Source organism: Microtus oregoni, unplaced genomic scaffold (genome assembly GCF_018167655.1).
Source record: "Microtus oregoni isolate MIOR12 unplaced genomic scaffold, Mior012 000074F_ref0000038, whole genome shotgun sequence".
Classification (NCBI taxonomy): Eukaryota; Metazoa; Chordata; class Mammalia; order Rodentia; family Cricetidae; genus Microtus; species Microtus oregoni.
The window spans coordinates 6,261,164-6,280,887 of record NW_024544004.1 but is presented as its reverse complement, the minus strand read 5'-3'; the positions used below and the strand labels follow the sequence as shown (position 1 = coordinate 6,280,887).

General features: G+C 40.7%; 1 protein-coding gene across 1 annotated transcript; it reads left to right on the top strand.

Annotated features, from left to right (window-relative positions):
* Nucleotides 1-15,506: 15,506 nt before the first annotated feature.
* LOC121441343 (diamine acetyltransferase 1-like) lies at nucleotides 15,507-18,304 on the top strand. Its single transcript, XM_041642475.1, has 6 exons — nucleotides 15,507-15,681; nucleotides 15,926-15,977; nucleotides 16,083-16,166; nucleotides 17,598-17,699; nucleotides 17,794-17,834; nucleotides 18,097-18,304. Exons 1-6 carry the CDS (start codon nucleotides 15,616-15,618, stop codon nucleotides 18,265-18,267), a joined length of 516 nt encoding a protein of 171 aa, XP_041498409.1. The 5' UTR covers nucleotides 15,507-15,615; the 3' UTR covers nucleotides 18,268-18,304.
* Nucleotides 18,305-19,724: the final 1,420 nt, after the last annotated feature.

Here is a 19,724-nt window from a genome sequence, read left to right as displayed (position 1 = left end):
GAAAGTTCATAGCACTAAGTGCCCACTTAAAGAAAACAGAGAAAGCTCACATTGGAGACTTAACAGCCCACCTGAAAGCTCTAGAAAAAAAAGAAGCAGACTCACCTAGGAGGAGTAGAAGACTGGAAATAATCAAAATGAGGGCTGAAATCAACAAAATAGAAACACAGAAAACAATACAAAAAATCAATGAAACAAAAAGCTGGTTCCTGGAGAAAATCAACAAGATTGACAAACCACTATCCAAGCTAATCAAACGGCAGAGAGAGAATTTGCAAATTAATAAGATCAGAAATGAAAAGGGGGACATAACCACAGACACAGAGGAAATTCAGAGAATCATTAGATCTTACTACAAAAGCCTATATGCCACAAAATTGGAAAATGTAAAGGAAATGGATACTTTTTTAGATAAATATCATATACCAAAGTTAAATCAGGACCTGGTGAACAATCTAAATAGACCTGTTAGTCGCGAAGAATTAGAAGAGGTTATCAAAAACCTCCCTACCAAAAAAAGCCCAGGACCAGATGGTTTCAATGCGGAATTCTACCAGATCTTCCAAGAAGATCTAATACCTATACTCCTTAATGTATTCCACAAGATAGAAACAGAAGGGTCATTACCAAACTCCTTTTATGAAGCCACAATTACTCTGATACCAAAACCACTCAAAGACTCAACCAGGAAAGAGAACTACAGGCCAATCTCACTCATGAATATCGACGCAAAAATCCTCAACAAAATACTGGCAAATCGAATCCAAGAACACATAAGAAAAATTATCCATTATGATCAAGTAGGCTTCATTCCTGAGATGCAGGGCTGGTTCAACATACGAAAATCTATCAATGTAATCCAGCATATAAATAAACTGAAAGAAAAAAACCATATGATCATTTCATTAGATGCTGAAAAAGCATTTGACAAAATTCAACATCCATTTATGTTAAAAGTCTTGGAGAGATTAGGGATACAAGGGTCATACCTAAATATAATAAAAGCTATATACAGCAAGCCGACAGCTAACATCAAATTAAACGGAGAGAAACTCAAAGCCATCCCACTTAACTCAGGAACACGACAAGGCTGTCCACTCTCCCCATACCTCTTCAATATAGTGCTTGAAGTTCTAGCAATAGCAATAAGACAACATAATGGAATCAAGGGGATTCGAATTGGAAAGGAAGAAGTTAAACTTTCGTTATTTGCAGATGATATGATAGTGTACATAAGCGACCCCAAAAACTCCACCAAAGAACTCCTACAGCTGATAAACAGCTTTAGTAATGTGGCAGGATACAAGATCAACTCCAAAAAATCAGTCGCCCTCTTATACACAAAGGATATGGAAGCAGAGAGGGAAATCAGAGAAGCTTCACCATTCACAATAGCCAAAAACAGCATAAAATATCTTGGGGTACATCTAACCAAGGAAGTGAAAGATCTATTTGACAAGAACTTTAAGGCATTGAAGAAAGAAATTGAAGAGGATACCAAAAAATGGATGGACCTCCCTTGCTCTTGGATTGGGAGGATCAACATAGTAAAAATGGCAATTCTACCAAAGGCTATTTATAGATTCAATGCAATCCCCATCAAGATCCCATCAAAATTCTTCACAGATCTGGAGAGGACAATAATCAACTTTATATGGAAAAACAAAAAACCCAGGATAGCCAAAACAATCCTATACAATAAAGGATCTTCTGGAGGCATTACCATCCCTGACTTCAAACTCTATTACAGAGCTACAGTAATGAAAACAGTGTGGTACTGGCATAAAAACAGAGAAGTCGACCAATGGAATCGTATAGAAGACCCGAATTTTATCCCACAAACCTATGAACACCTGATTTTCGATAAAGGAGCTAAAAGTATAAAATGGAAGAAAGAAAGCATCTTCAACAAATGGTGCTGGCACAACTGGATGTCATCTTGTAGAAGAATGAAAATAGACCCTTATCTATCACTGTGCACAAAACTCAAGTCCAAATGGATTAAAGACCTCAATATCAGCCCGAACACACTGAACCTGATAGAAGAGAAAGTGGGAAGTACCCTACAGGAGCTGGGCACAGGAGATCGCTTCCTATGTATAACCCCAGAAGCACAGACATTAAGGGCAACATTGAATAAATGGGACCTACTTAAACTGAGAAGCTTCTGTAAAGCAAAGGACATAGTCAATAAGACACAAAGGCAACCTACTGATTGGGAGAAGATCTTCACCAACCCCACAACAGACAAAGGTCTGATCTCCAAAATATATAGAGAACTCAAGAAACTAGACTTTAAAATGCTAATTAACCCAATTAAAAAATGGGGCACTGAACTGAACAGAGAATTCTCAGCAGAGGAAGTTCAAATGGCCAAAAGACACTTAAAGTCGTGCTCAACTTCCTTAGCAATCAGGGAAATGCAAATCAAAACAACTTTGAGATATCATCTTACACCTGTCAGAATGGCTAAAGTCAAAAACACCAAGGATAACCTTTGCTGGAGAGGCTGTGGAGGAACGGGTACCCTCATCCATTGCTGGTGGGAATGCCATCTTGTGCAACCACTGTGGAAGTCAGTGTTTCGGTTTCTCAGGAAATTCGGGATCAACTTACCCCTGGACCCAGCAATACCACTCCTGGGAATATACCCAAGAGATGCTCTATCATATGACAAAAGCATTTGTTCAACTATGTTCATAGCAGTATTATTTGTAATAGCCAGAACCTGGAAACAACCTAGATGCCCTTCAATGGAAGAATGGATGAAGAAAGTATGGAATATATACACGCTAGAGTACTACGCTGCGGTAAAAAACAATGACTTCTCGAATTTTGCAGGCAAATGGATGGAAATAGAAAACACCATCCTGAGTGAGGTGTCCCAGACCCAAAAAGATGAACATGGGATGTACTCGCTCATAATTGGTTTCTAGCCATAAATTAGGGCCACGGAGTCTACAATAGGTGAACCTAAAGAAGCTAAGTAAGAAGGTGAACCCAAGGAAAAACATATAGTTATCCTCTTGGCTAAGGGAAGTAGACCCAATTGCCGGGGAGAAAATTAGGATTTTGGGGGTGGGGTGGGATGGGGGTAAGGGGAGATGGGGAGAGAAAAGGTAGAAGGGAAGGAGGGGGGACTTGGGGAATCAGGAGAATTGGGATAAAGGAAAGGTGGATAGGGGAGCACGGAACCACAATTCTTAGTTAAGGGAACCACTTTAGGGTGAGCAAGAGATTTGACCCTAGAGGGGCTCCCAAGTGCCCAACATGAGGTTCCCAGTTAGTTCCTTGGGTAGCTGAGGACTGGGAACCTGAAATGACCCTATCCGAGAGCAATACTGACGAATATCTTGCATATCATCATAGAACCTTCATCTGGTGATGGATGGAGACAGAGACAGAGACCCACACTGGAGCACTGGACTGAGCTCCCAAGGTCCCAATGAGGAGCAGAAGGAGGGAGAACATGAGCAAAGAAGTCGGGACCACGAGGCGTGCACCCACCCACTGAGACAGTGGAGCTGATCTACTGGGAGCTCACCAAGGCCAGCTGGACTGTGACTGAAAAAGCATGGGATAAAGCCAGACTCTCTGAACATGGCGAACAATGAGGGCTGATGAGACGCCAAGGACAATGGCACGGGGTTTTGATCCTACTTAATGTGCTGGCTTTGTGGAAGCCTAGCCAGTTTGGATGTTCACCTTCCTAGATATGGACGGAGGGGGGAGGACCTAGGACTTGCCACAGGGCAGGGAACCTGGACTGCTATGTGGACTGGAGAGGGAGGGGGAGAGGAGTGGGGGGAGGGGTAGAAGGGTGGGAGGAGGGGGAGAAGGGTGGGAGGAGGGGGAGGGAGATGGGAGGCTGGGAGGAGGTGGAAACTTGTTTTTTGTTTATGTTTTTTTTCTTCTTTTCTTAATAAAAAAATTATTAAAAAAAAAAAAAAAAAGAATTATGGGTTAATTTAAGTTGTAAGATCTAATTAATAATAAGCCTGAGCCAACAGGCAAACCAGTTTATATTAATATAAGCCTCTGTGTGTTTCTTCAGGACTGAATGGCTGCAGGATCAGGTGGGACAGAAACTTCTGTCTACACGTTTCCTTCAGTCTCTTTAAGTAGCAGGGACCTACTGGTATTGTCTGTTTACTCAGCCTGGGCTATAGGCATTAATGATTCATAATGCAAAATTCTACTAAACAGTTTCATTTGAGGGGGCAGTAGGAAGTAAGTAATCCAGAGGAAGAAGGCTTAGGAAGATGATGGTGTGGAGACTGTCAACTGTATTCCTGTTGCAATTTTTTTAAATGTGCATATGTGGGACATAGTGGAATATGATATCAGCTCTGGGGAGGCTGAAGCAGGGGTCTCAAGTTAAAGGCCAGCCTGAGCTATATCTTTGCACCCCATCTCAAAAAAAAAAAAACTAGAAAAACTAAGACCCATACAGAGCTGAGATTTGGTTTTGTGGTACACATGAGTTCATGCTTCAATCTCCCAGCACCACAAAATAATCACAAGGAAATGAGACACATACTAGAGAAACTTAATTTGTGAGATATGGATCAAACATGTTGGTTGTTTGGCTTTCATCTTAACTCTAGCTCAATATATTATTTGATACAGTATCTCTTTTTATGCTTATCATATTTTACAAGGAGATATATGAGGGCTGCAATTGCACTTGAGTGTAACAAAAGGTCAACTAAATAAAAGTCAGGAGACTAACTGTATTTCTGACTTTGCTATTGTCTAACTGTTTGGCCACATGGTATGGGAAGTCCTTCTGTATATGTATTACTTTTATTGGTTAATGAATAAATCTCTTTCAGCCAGTAGCTTAGCAGAATAGAGCAAGGTGGGAATTCCAAGCAGATAGAGGAGGAAAGAAGGTGAAGTCAGGGGGACTCCATGTAGCCACAGCCAGAGACAGACATACCAGAACCTTGCTGGTAAGCTACATGGCAATACACAATAATAGAAATGGGTTAATTTAAAATGTAAAAGGTAGCTAGAAAGATGCGTAAGCTATTGGCCAACTAGTATTGCAAATAATATAGTTTCTGAGTGATTATTTCATGTCTGGGCATCCAGGAACAAACAGGCAGCCTCCCCCAAACAACCACATACTAGTAGTTTCCCATCTTTGGGCTTTAGTTTTCCTTTAGAAATTGATGAGAAATTTAGATAAGATCATGAACCCTTTATGCTTCTGTGATGATAGAAATCTCCACAACAGACATTGGAGGCACTGGAAGGAACAAAACAGATATGATGTTGATCTGATTTTCATAACCATCTCTTCATTGATTGCTAGGATTGAATGGGGGGAAAACCCTTATGCTTCTAAATAATATTCATGTAGATTACTCTTATTTAGATTGACAATTCACTTCCTAGTTTTTCTGAAGCTGCCTAATAGAAATATATGCTCTCTTTCTTTATATATTATCAAATAGTTTTTCTATAAAGCAATCATTCTGAAATCATAAATGATGCCACACAGAGATCTTGATAAAAGAACATCCAGGAAACTCAGAGTTGAGACAGCTTTACACAGAGGCATAGATGACCTCATGTGGGAAATGACCACAGCAAAATTCACAAATGTCTTTATGTCTGTCAAAATCTATCAGTGCATAAGATATCAAACATAGTTTGAAGGTTTATAATAAACAAACTTAAGGCTTCTATACAGTGCATTTATTTTTATATGCTTCTATTTAATAGCATATGCCATATGTTTACATACATACTGGTATTTTACTCCAAAAATTATAGTTATCATTTCAAATTAGTGACCTTTGAATTTAAATTAATATATATTTTATTTCCATTATAGGACATTTAGTGTATTTCTAATGGCTCATTTTAAGAAACATATACATAAAATCTTTCTTTTTTTCTTCCATATTTGGGATGGTATCCAGAACTTCACAAATAGGCAAGTGAGCTGTATCCTCAACATAAATTGGAAATTTAAAAAGTATATCATATTAGTGTTATAGAACTACAGATTTGATTGAACACTTGAAAAAACAGGGTATCAACATTAGACTTTTAAAACTAATTCACAACTGTAAGAAAACATTTGATTTTAAAAAATATGATCAATATGAGTGAATAATTATGGATAGGACAATACTAGAGACTAGTATATGAGTTAGAAAGACAATTTTTCATCAATGGTTGCTTATAATTTTGCCTTTAGAAACCTGGAAGAGGGCCAACAAGATGAATTAGTGGGTAAAAGCACTTGCTACATAAGCTTGAGGACCTGAGCTCGATTCCCAGGACCCACATGGTAGAAAGAGACAACTGACACCCAAAAATTGTCTTCTAAGCTCCACATATGTGCCATGGCATGCCCATACACATGTGCATGGTGGGGAGCGAGAGAAAAAAAAAGACAACAACAATAATAAATAAATAAATAAAACATTCTTTTAAAAACATAGGAAGAATCATCTTTTTTTTTCTTTTTGCTTTCGTGGTAATAGATTTGACCCCAGGGGCATGCACATACTAGGCCCACGCTCTAACACTAAACTATAACTGCATTCCTCTTTATATTTCCTTTGGAGACAGGATATCCCTAAATTATCCAGACAGGCCTTGAACATGTGATTCTCTTGCCTCATTCTTCTGAGTGGCTGCTTCGAAGATGTGTGCCACCACAGTCAGAAACCTGCTCTGTTGAATTTCAAGCATCCTGATAAGCTGTGTCATTTCACAGCTTCTTTAATATTAACTTGAATTACTGAAATAAGTAAACTATCAGCTTCAAAAGAAAATGGTCTGAGGTGGTTAACATTGTCAAACTTGAGAAGTTCCCCATGGAAATTTGCTTTCTGGCATGAGTGCCCATGGAAATGTTCATATTCATGTAGTATTGGTTCTATCCTAGACTCACAACCATCTTATCTACACATTCATGTCCAACAATATTCCAAGTTTATGGACAGTATGTATTAGTTACTTACATCACTGCTGCAACAACATACCTGACAAAAGCAAGTTAAGGATCGAAGGAAGGGTTTATTTTGGTTCAGAGTTTGGAGGTCCAGTCCATCATACTGAAAGTGGTCTAGCAGGAGGTTGAGTCAGTGAATCATGTTGCATCTGCTGTGGGGAAGAAGAGTACAATGGATGCTCACGGTCAGCCAGCTTTCTCCAATTCTTGCATTGAAGACCCCAGTCCACAGAATTGTCCTGCCTACATTTGGAGTGGGGTATCCTCACTTCAGTTAGCATAAACAAGGCTTTCCCGGAAGCTTATCTCTTAAAAGAGTCTAGATGCTGTCAAGTTAACAGTTAACATTGAACATCATAGAGCTGATACACGAGTTGCAAAATTGTCTCCTACCTTAAAGGAAAATTAGTTGTGGAAATGCTCAGCAACTTGGAGCTCCATTCAACCTTGCCCAAAGGCCCAGCAAGTTCTCCCATGATGTCTTGTGCTGGAAGCATAGGCTGGGCCCATCCCAGTGAGGGCAATTCCTAGACTAGTGGAGGGGTATAAGAATTAACTGTCAACAGGCTGGGCATATCACAGGCTGGAAGGCACCAAAAACATGTGACAGTGAGTCCCTCATACCATTGAATTCCATATTTTCTAATTTTTTAGAATTTACACGAGAAAGCTAGACAAATATAAAAAAGGCGACAATTTATTGACATTGAGATTAAGCGAAAAAATAAGACAAAGTGGAACAAGCCTGTAGTCCTGGTAATTGGAAGATGGGCTGCTACAATTTGAAGTCAGCCTGGCAAAACAGCAAGATTTTTGCATCAAAAAATCAAAAAGAAGGTGAGCTCTACCACCCTCAACCAGTACCCAAACTTCCCACATTCTCCTCCGGGGTCTAGCTTGGAGAGTACCCCGACCTCCTCATCCATGGTTTTTCTGCAACCCACTAGACTGAGCCTGGGTCCCACATGCAGTTCACCAGCCTAGTTTGGCCTCCCCTGACTGCACCACAAAGGAGCTCTAGGCTTGGGCCAGGGTCCATCCAGCCTACCCTCAAACTCACAAAGCTCTTTTATGACATATATATTCTTTCCATCCAGCTAGATCTACTCTCACACTCCCGGTTTGGAACAGAAAGTACATCCTGTACACCAGCCCAGTCCCTCTGTACACCAGCCCAGTCCCTCTGTCCACCTGACTTCATGCCACCCAAGTTGTTTCCAATCTCTAGACTCAACCCACGTCTGACAGATTCTCTTCTTCCACAACCTGCTCCATTCACAACAAACTCAGAACTAACAAAAAAAAAGTTCACATGCCTATAAATCATTACAAGAATACCAACAATATTAAAGTTCAAGCCAGTATCCTCTGTCCATCACGTATAAGTTCTGTAAAATGTTTGCCAATGTGAATTACCTAGATGAACTCTAGACACATAATTTAAATGAACAATCACCAATTTCATCACAGAGTTAAAGAAGTTAAAGAATATATAAAGAAGCAGATCAACAAAACCAAGGATAAAGGGCTTAAGGAGAGCTATCCAAGAAAACACAAACAGAAGGCTGGTGGAAAAGATGAAGGCAATCCAAGACTTGGGAACAGAATTTAATTAAAAGATAGAAATATTGCAGAGGACTCAAGCTGGAATGAAATTGGAATTGAAAAACCCAATAACTTATTTAGAAAACTCAAAGGAAAGCCTCACAAATAGAAAAAAATCAAGTAGGAAACAGAATATTGGGATTCAAAGGTAAAGTAGAAAATTTTAGAGCAAATAAGTAAGGACTATAAAAAAATTAAAAACATAAGGAAAGGAGCACACAGGAGATGTGGGACAACATGAGAAGACCAAATCCTCCAATGATAGGCACAGATGAGAGAGAAGAATCCCAAGTCAATGGCACAGACCAGATCATCAACAAGATCATTATCTTAGTCACTGTTCTATTGCTGTGAAGAGACACCATGACCAAGGCATGCATACCAGTAACATATAGACAATACATGCCTCTCTGTGTGTGCACTGAATAGCGCTTAATGTAAAAAGAGGCCATAAATTTGAAAATGAACAATGAAGAGTATATAGGAGGGTTTGGAGGGAAGAAAAGGAAGGGATAAATATAAAAATATGATAAATTAATAAAACCATATTTGTAAGATGACAAGCAACAAATGTCCCTCATGACAAGCACTGTGAAGTTCTATTTGCTGGCTATGTGTGTAGTTCAGTAGTAAAACACTTCTATAGCAGGCAAGAAGACAGGATTTGATCTTGGTACTACAAATGAATGAATGAATGAATGAACGAATGAATGAATGAATGAAATATGCTGCACATACATATTTCTTCTTTGGATGCAACATCTATCTACAACAAATTTTTGAAGGATACCTTTAATGTGTTCCAATGTTGCCGGTTTTAAGTTCATGGGCCCCCTTTAATCTTCTTGCCTGCTTCTAACTCTATCATCCTTGCATGAGAAATGACTCACCCCCAAGTACTCTACTTCCAGAATGAGTTCTCAGGCAATAACCTTTGTTCTAGCCAGCAAACTCTGCCAAATACCATGTACACCAGGCCAAAAACTTAAGGCTGCTCCTTGTTTCTTAGACAAAATTGAGGCTGTTTGGGTGGAGTTTACTCTCTTGCATTTGCCTCTTTGAAGTATCCTCTATTTTCTTGAATTCTCTCTTAACACTTAATTGCCAGTTTGCAAACGGTACAAAGACTGGTAAGCTGGATCCTGAACTTTGAAATCTGTTACATGTACCCAGAGGCCATAGGGAAAAGTGGGGGTGTCTTTCACTTTGAGTACTAACAAGCAATTATTTTCTATGATCTTCTTATTGGGTAACTTCCATACCCAGATTCAAAGTGCTGATATTTTAGGAGGCCTGGGGTGGTTGATTGCCCTTCTCAGATCTCCTCCATATTTATGAGGAGTTAGAGCCTTGATCTCTTGAGTTGATGGATGAGCAAGAATCTCCCCTTAGGACATCACATCAGGAGGCATGATGGGACTGGAGATAAGTCACACTGGCTGGGTTACAAACTGTGCTGCAGTTTAGTTCTTATTGTAGCTGTTGTTTTCATCCAGGAGGCTTAATCCTTTCCACCACAACTAGAATCTCAAGAGCTTCAGTTATTGAACTGAAAGTCTCCAGAAAATAGAAATTATGATAATGAAATACTAGAGGCAGGCTACTTTATAAAGAAAAAAAAAAGACTTCTGTAGCTCACAGTTTTAGAGGCTGTAAATTTAAACAACCTGACAGTGTCAAGGACTCCATAGGCTGTTTTACATTATGGCATAAAGGCATGTGTATGTGTGTCTATGTGGTATTTCTCCCCCTCTTTATAAGGTTCACTGGAAGTGCCTGCATCAACCTTTACCTCACGGTTTCATTGCTTGTTTGGTGTGTGTTTGGAGAGTGACAAAACTTGATGTCATGTGTCTTCCCTTCTCAGTCTCTACCTTGTTTTCAGTGTCTCTCAGTGAACTTGGAACTCATTGATGGAGCTAAACTAACTGGCAGTAAGTCTGGGAGATTATTCTGTCTCTGTTTTCCTAGCACTGAAATTACAAGTTCATGCCACCTGTGCTTGCTTTTTGTTTGTTTGTTTGTTTTTGTATAGGTGTTGACAATCAAACTCAGGTATTCATGTTTGCAAGGCAAACACTTTAATGACTAAACCATCTCCTAAGCCTTTGACCTTGACTAGGGTTTCTTCATGCTTGCAAGAGAAGCACTCTACCAAGTGAGCTATATCCCCTGGCCTGTTTCTACATTCTTAATCGCAATAACAGATGATAGATATAAATCATATTCAAAGCACACGGAGACCTAATTAAGATTCTGTTATAAGTTAACTAAATATTAGCTCATTCCAAACATGGCCCAGTAGATTCGATTGTAGACTCCATGACTCTGCCTCCTGGTGCTTATGCCTCTGTGTTCTCCCCTCCCCTTCATGTGGCTGGGAGCTGTGACTTGCTTTTAACTAGTACAACGTTATGAGCGATGAGACACCATTCTCACAATTATAGCACATTATGTAAGACTCTAATGTGTCAGATAAAAGCAAACAAGAGACAGCAATACATCAAAATGCACAACTTCAAGTAACAGAAACAATCAAGAATGAAAAGGCAACCTGTGCAGCAGAAGATGTTTGCACACCAATACCTGTAGACAGCCATTATCAAAGAAGAAACAATCGGAAAATAGCAAATGGTAGTTCAGAATGTGGAGAGATGGAAACCTGTGTACCCCATCGATGGGAATATTCATTGTGCAGCCACTATGGAAAACAGTGGCAAATTCTCCAAAATACTAAAAGCCAAATGAGTGCAATGGAACACTCTCACTTCTTGATTAAAAAATAAAATAAGTCAATAATTTAAAGCCAGGTTTGGTGGCTTATAACTCATGATGCTAAGGCAGGAGGATTGTCAAGAGTTTGAGATCAGATGGGACAACACAGGACTATAGAGGAAGGAATATTACTCAGTTTTAAAGGAAGGTAATCCTGTCCTGTGCTAAAACAGGGATGAACCTTGAGGGCATTATGCTAAGTAAAATGAGCCAGTTGCAAAAAAAAATAACTATGTAAATAAAGAGACAAATTCTGTGTGATTCTATTTACATAATCTTTTAAAGGAGTTCAAACTCTTGGAGACAGAAAGTGGAACATGTCTAGCAGGACCTGGGTGGAAAGGAAAAAGGGAAGCCATTATTCCTGGGTACAGAGTTTTAGTTTTCAAGATGAGAAAGTTCTGGAGCGCTTCATCTGTTGTTATATTATGCACTTAAAATAGTTTCTAGAAAGCTGGGCATCATGGGGGTTTAACAACTTTAATCCCAGTGCCTGGGGTAAGGGGGCTGAGGCACGAAGTTACAGGTAGGCCTTATCTCAAAACAAACTTAACTAAAAATGTTTAAGATAATAAACATTATGTAAGAGTTTTTACTCAAATAGATTTTTTTAAATTGTCTAGTTACTCAAGAGACTTTGCTGGTTTATAAGTGGCCATGTAGGGTAAGACCGTATGGCAGGGAAACACAGGCACTTTCTAGAAACTCTAAGCAGCTTATAAGAGCTGAGGGCAGCCTCTAGCTGATAAGCAGCAAGAAGCAAAGGCCTTCAGTCAAGAAATGAATATGACAGGGCATGGCGAGATGGCATAATAGTTCATAGTATGTGTCGTTCTTTCAGAAAACCTGAGTTCTGCTCCCAGCGCCCACATCAGGCTGATCATGACCACCTGTTGTAACTCTAGTGGTTCTCAACCTTCCTAACGCTCCAACCCTTAAATACAGTTCCTCATGTTGTGGTGAACCCCCTCCCCCAGCCATAGAATTATTTTGTTGCTGCTTCACAACTGTAATTTTGCTAATGTTATGACTTGTAGTGTAATTATCTGATAAACAATTCAAAGGGGTTGTGACCTACAGGTCGAGAACCACTTCTCTAAGGTATCTGATGCCTTCTGGCATTCTCAGGCACCTGTACTCACATTCAGATACACACACACACACACACACACACACACACACACACACACACAAAGGCATACACCTAATTAAAAAAACAAAATCAATCTGTTTAATAAAGAGATGAACACTGTCAAGGTCAATAATCTGAGTGAACTTGAAATTGGAGTGTTCCATATAGGAAAGCCGCTTGGCTGACAAGTGGAGCGAATGAATCAGTGCAGCCCTGCCTGGACTCTTGAACTACACATTCTGCAGTAATAAACAAAGGGTGCTATTTTAAGCAGCTGAGTGTGTGGTGATTTTCTATGAGGTATCAGATAACAAATAGAAAAGAGATATAAGACATACATAAGACAGAATACATAAGACAGCCTGCTTTCAAATCATTGCCTTCTAAGGGCCATGGTCCACATGAAATAGTCTAAAAATCTTTGGGGCATTGAATTTGTGGAAACTTGAAATGGGACGAGGAACAATAAACACTGCTTTGACCATTTTTATTCTTTCCACTATCCCCATCTCTCCACTCAGTGTCAGGAATTCCCTTTCTCTTAAAGATTCAAATCCGTTATAGTAAACAAGAAACACTTCTCTAAAAGTAAACTGCACCTTTAGAACGAGTTGTAATACTCGGCAACCTTGTATAATCCCCAAGTACCTCATATAAGATTCAACAAGTTGAAATGTTGACTCATTAAGGAAACTATTCTAAAACGTTGCCAATCTAAATAGCAAAGTTTTGCTTCAGCTGAAAGCTAATCTTGATTCTAAGTCATAGAAATCTAATGTACTGCTAGCAGTAAATACATAACAAAACTCCTGTAAGTGTTCTGGCTTTCTAAACAAAAGCAAAGGAGGGAAGGACCTGCTTTTCCATGTCAGGAACAACACCACTGGTTAACTCAAGTTGAATGGGTGCTATTTTTAAAGCTCTTTGAAAAAAAAACATTGCATAAGCTCTCACGGTGACTCACTAATCATTGAGTCACGGGAAAGTGGGAGGAGTAACAGAAAATGCCTTTCAGCTTTCATTTCTACATACAGGATATTACTAGTTAATAAAGACAAAGTCACTTACTAAATGTTAGGAGTGGCTATGTGGTAACAGTTTAAACACCTCAGACAGACCGGATGTTGGAGACCATTGGATGCTTTTTCTCATTTAAAAAAAATTCTCTGATTATGAAACTGAGGCAAGGCCATAGAAGTGGGGCCCTTAGTAGGGTCTGTCCAGGAAGGTCCTTAGCAAAAGTCAAGTCATTCCTACAGACTTGGATATCAAGTGATCAAGGACTAGGCAAGGCCAACTGTCCCCAAACATTTTGATCTCTGGACATCTAAAATTTAGTGACTCTAAGGAGCTTGGTTCTGAAAAGCCTAGGAAACATAATACAGAGGCACAAATTCCTGTAGTCACTGGAGTATTGATAACATCACACATTCAGTAACGTTAGAATTATTTCAAAATAAAAAGTTAAAGGAAACAAAAGAAGCACAGGGACTGGAACAAGTATGCATTACAACAGCAAAGGAAACCAGAAGATGGTCAGATATCAGGGTGCTGAAAGAAAAATTCCAAACCTCAAAATTTCTGAGTAGTGAAAAATCCTTCAATAATGTAAGAACATACATAATATACAAAACCAAGAGAATTTTTACAAAAACAAACCTTTATTAAAGGAAATTATGAAGTAAATCCCTCAGTCAGAAGGAAGTCCACAGGAAAGAACAGAGGTTTAAGAAGGAATAAGGAGGGGGAAGTAAAAATGAAAATATTTTAAATCTAGCCATGGCAACAATGGTTCTCAACCTTCCTAACACTGCAATCTCCCCACCATCACTTTGGTTTTTCGAGACAGGATTTCTCTGTAGCTTTGGAGGCCTGTCCTGGAACTAGCCCTTGTAGACCAGGATGGCCTTGAACTCACAGAGATCTGCCTGCGTCTCCTCTGAAGTTCTGGGCTTAAAGGCGTGTGCCACCACCACCACCTGCAATCTTTAAGACAGTTCTACGGCTCTGGTTACCCCCAGCCATAAAATTATTTCATTGTTACTCCATAATGTAATTTTGTTACTGTTATGAATGTAAGGTGAATATCTGTGTTTTCTGATGTTCTTGGGTGACCCCCGTGAAAGGGTTGTTCCCTCTCCCCCAGAATCTCGACTCACAGGTTGAGAACTTCTGAACTAAAAGGAAAGACTTTGAGGAACCCTAGTAACTTTTATAAGAATTGACCTTAGAAAATCCGAGAAAACACAAGAAGATCAGGGGCATGGTGGTGCATGCCTTTAATCCTAGCACTGGGGAGGCAGAGGCAGACAGATCTCTTTCATCTGTGAATTCTAGGAAAACCTGAGTTTCAGGATAGCCAAGGCCTTGTCTCAAAAACGAAACAGAACAGAACAAAAAGATGCAAGCGCGCACGGCACACACACACACACACACACACACGCACACACACTCCTTTAGTCATGAACACGATGACATCACTACATAGCAATTAACTGCCTGTGGAAAATTACAGCAAAAGGAGAAAAGGAAAAAATTATACCTCAGTACCACACTTTGAGAATGGCTGCTCTAATCTTTCTGCCATCCCCTAAAGCCAGGCTTTCTGAGTTTGCTTTTCTCAGCAATGTCGGGGTCACAGAGGCAACCCTCGTTTTCTATTTACAAAGGTTACTAGGGCACACGCGGGCACTCAGGCTTCCCGGAAGGGTCGCGAGGCGCCCCTAGAGCCTACCAGGCTAGAGAGCAGCCCGGGGCCTCGCCCTGCCCCTCCCTCCCGGTTTGCGCCCCTGGCTTCGCAGTCACCGAAGAGCCCGGAAGAGGGCGGTGCCCGGAAAAGGGGGTGGTGCTCCTGCGGCCTTGCAGCGTTACTGGTAGGGATCAATCCCGTCTCACAGCCCCGGGGCGGAGCTTCTGAGGACTTAAAAGGCGAGGTTTCTTCCCAGCTTAGCTGCGCAGCTCCTAAACAAAGTCTACTGGTCTTTTGTCACATAGTGAGGTTCGCCGGGTCTTGGTGCCAGCCTGACTGAGAAGAGGACGCTCCCGGGAGACGAATGAGGAACCACCTCCTCCTGCTGTTCAAGTACAGGGGCCTGGTGCGCAAAGGGAAGAAAAGCAAAAGACGAAAATGGCCAAATTTAAGATCCGTCCAGCCACTGCCTCGGACTGCAGTGATATCCTGCGACTGATCAAGGTAGGGAAAAGGTCGGGCTCTCCCTAGGGCGGAGGGTGGGGGAAAGCTCCAATTCCCCGGGTAGTCCACACCCTTGGTTCTGAGATGTTGCCGGGTCAGTAATTCCCTTTACTCAACCTGCCTACCCCAGCCCGGGTCAGGTCCAGTCATTGCGCGACCCCGCCAGCCCCATTTCCCCTTCTGTGAGCTGGCCGGGCCGGACAGGACTTTCATTGTTCTTTCTTTTTATTCGTGTCATTCCCAGGAACTGGCTAAATATGAATACATGGAAGATCAAGTAATGTTAACTGAGAAAGGTAACGAAGTCGTGGCACGGGGTGGGGAGGGGGGAGGGAGGAAATAAGCTTATCTGTTACCTGACACCTACAAAACTCAACACTGTCTCCTCCCCCATCTTACAGATCTCCTAGAGGATGGTTTCGGAGAGCACCCCTTCTACCACTGCCTGGTTGCGGAAGTGCCTAAAGAGCACTGGACTCCTGAAGGTAACCCTTTCTCCCTGTCCAGAAGTCAGAGAGGACGAGTGTTGTATCAAAGCCGTAGAGTCTACTGTGCAGGACCTGTGACTACACGGGTAGAAGTTACTGAGAAGCTGGCCAGAAATAACAGCCAGCCAGTGTGCAAATGACTGAGGAAAAAGAAAATGTACGCGCTGTAACTTTATAGTAGGGCGGGTAAAGAGAGCTGTTTAAGCGAGTATCAGAGTGCTGTGGAGACCCGAAGTTAGGTATAATGTCATTTGTTGTAATTCAGTTTCATAAGAATAGTTTTTGTTTGACCCTAACCTAACCTTTTTTTGTAATTGTGTTAAATCACATTTTTTTCTTTAATTTGTCCCAATCCTCAGGTTACAGTCTCTAGCTTCGCCATGTACATGGCCCTTCTGTGTACATGGATGGGCGGGGAGGTAACTAAAAGATCCTTTACACAATAAAGTAGATGATCATGATAAATGAGGTAAGGTCCTATTATCACACACTTGAAACATGGTAGATCAGAAACTTAATTCGCTTCCTGTCTGTTTGCAAAGAAATGGAAACTGGCTAGAAAGTTGAATTTACAACCGTTGCTTCCATTTGGAATTGAATTGACACTCCTTATGAGGGAGTCAATTTTTAATTGCTTTTTTTAAAAAAAAATTTAATGTATTTCTTTTTTTGCTGACCCTTTTTGACTGGCCAGAAGAGGGCTAAAAGGGGCTAAAAGTTGCTTGGGTGGATGCTTTCTTCAGTTTTCTTCTGACGTCTGTTCCTTAGACTAGAAGGCAATCAGAACACCCCCACGATGAGCTAGCTTTTAGAAATTCGTGCGGGTGTTACGCAACACCTGTATCTCATTACTGCTACTTCTCCTGCCTCAGAAATGGGGGAAAGGAAATTGAAAACTTTCGCGTGGGAAGGCATGTTCTGAAAGTCAACATTGTCTTTTTGGCCTGGTGTTCTGACCTTAAGGAAGTAAGAGTCGGTAAACTACACATGCTCCCTCTTTTAAACCGCTGTGTAAACCCAGCTTTGGCCAAGCCCACATACCAGTATGTCATTAGGGTGTGAATAATGTGTGTGCTTAGTTTAAGGCTGTGGCAGTTTTTGCTCTGGTACATGTAATGAAAGTGTTTTCACTTCTGGAGTGTGAGCCCAGCAGACTGCGGACTAGCCAGCCCACGGGTGTATTCTAGCTTCAACTAGCGCTAATGTGTGCTTTTTGCAAATACATGTCTGAGACCAGAGAAATCGTCCATCATTGGTCTGCACTGTGCTAGCATAAACATGAGGAGGCAGTCCGGTTCATGGCTACTTGTTACCATGATGCATGCATGTATATTTTCTTAAAATCTTACGATAGGCTTCTGATTCTGCCAATACAGCTTGAATGGTTTGATTTTCTTCTCTGTATCTCATGGGATACTCTTATTACAGGGCACAGCATTGTTGGTTTCGCCATGTACTATTTTACCTATGATACATGGATTGGCAAGTTACTGTATCTTGAAGACTTCTTCGTGATGAGTGATTACAGAGGTATGCTTGAATTTGGGACTAGAGGCAGTTTAAAGAGAAATCAGAGCTCTATGACCTTAACATGACTAATTTGAATTGTCTTGCTTTCTTTTAGGCTTTGGTATAGGATCAGAAATTTTGAAGAATCTAAGCCAGGTATGTTGACCAGCATTTCACTAATATACCCCAGGTTGGCCTGATATTCATTACATAGTCCTGGCTGGCCTCAAGATCGCCTCCACCTCCCTAGTGCTGGGATTCTAGTTGTGGCCCAACATACCCAACTGTCCTAGATTTAAGCTTCTGAATTTGTAAGAGTTATTGGGTTACTGGAACAAATAAATCAAAATTGGTTCTTGGCACGTGGATGAAATGTGGATGAAACATCACTGGGCTTACGTTTTCCCTCTCATTCCAGGTCGCCATGAAGTGTCGCTGCAGCAGTATGCACTTCTTGGTTGCAGAGTGGAATGAACCATCTATCAACTTCTACAAACGAAGAGGTGCTTCTGACCTGTCCAGTGAAGAGGGATGGAGGCTCTTCAAGATCGACAAAGAGTACTTGCTGAAAATGGCAGCAGAGGAGTGACGACGACAACCTCCATTATACTTTAGGAGAAATTCTCAACTTACCTTGCTTTCTATCTTGTTCGTAGTGAAATAATAGCGTGAGCACCCATTCCAAAGCTTTATTACCAGTGGCGTTGTTGCATGTTTGAAAGGCAGTCTGTTTTAAATGGCAGTCATGTATGTGGTTTGGAGGCAGAGTTTTTGAACATCTTTTGATGAACAACAAGTTGGTGTGATCTTACTTTTTATGAAAAACAAAACTTCATTCTTGTGAGTCATTTAAATGTGTACAATGTACACACTGGTACTTAGAGTTTCTGTTTTGATTCTTTTTTTAATAAACTACTCTTTGGTTTAATTATTCAGCATAAGCATTTTTAATTTAGTTATTTAGCATAATCCCATCTTACTCATTTTTCTTGTAACGAAAATAATATGTAAAATCAAAATGTCCCTTCAACAGTTCTCAGGAACTGGTGAACATCAATGGTAGCAGTCGCCTCATATTTGCAATGTCCTGGATTTCATTCCTAGTGCCACAAAAGAAAGAAAGGGGAGAAAATGGGTTGGGAAGGAAAGAAAGAAAACGGGTGATGCATACGATGAATAAGCCCATTGTTGTACCATGTTGTAAAATGTTGAAGGTGGGTTTATGGAACACTAAAATCAGGGATAAAAGCATCTTGTCCCCAATGACCTCGAAATCAGGGGAAAAAAAGCATCTTGTCCCCAGTGATCTCATCCCACACAAAGTGCTCTTTGAAGAAAAATTTAAGTGGGTCGTTCTGCTAATCAAGCAGGAGCAAAAAGCCGCTTTTTAACGATAAGACTGCGACTGCAGACAGTGATCTTGAGGTACTGTGCTGACATAATGTCCTTACAGTAGAGACAGAGTAGGAGTCACCCAAACCACTAGGGAGAAGTAAGCAAATACTTTTCTCAGGAACTGAAAAGGGGCCTTTTAAAGAGCAAAGGGGAAAGACAGTTTTCTTAGATCTGGGAACTCTAATTACTCACTATATTGACCTGCATTCCCAAACCCACTAATTTGCACCACCATAAAACTGATCTGTGAAGAGTCACTGAAAACTAGTGCCCAAGATTCATGTTTTCCAAAAGCAGTTACAGGATCCTTGCCAAGCGGTAGGGAATACTGAGCTCTTCAATGGAAACCAGTGTGGCTCTATATTCCTTTGCATCTGTTTTTGTTACACAGTTCTGGATTAGAAGGTAGCCATATAGAAAGATGTTTTGTGCATTTCATTAACGCTTTGGGGTTCACTGGTGACTCAGCATATCACGAAAACAGGCAGACAGAGTCCGTTCTCGGCCAGGGTCCTGTTCAGATGACAAGTAACAGAATTGCTGGCAAAAATCAAAGGCTAACCGAACACAAAGAGCCTTGTGAAGAAGGAAGATATTTTGAAGGTTGTGTTTTGGAAACTGGGCCTCTTAGAGGAAAACAACTACATGCTG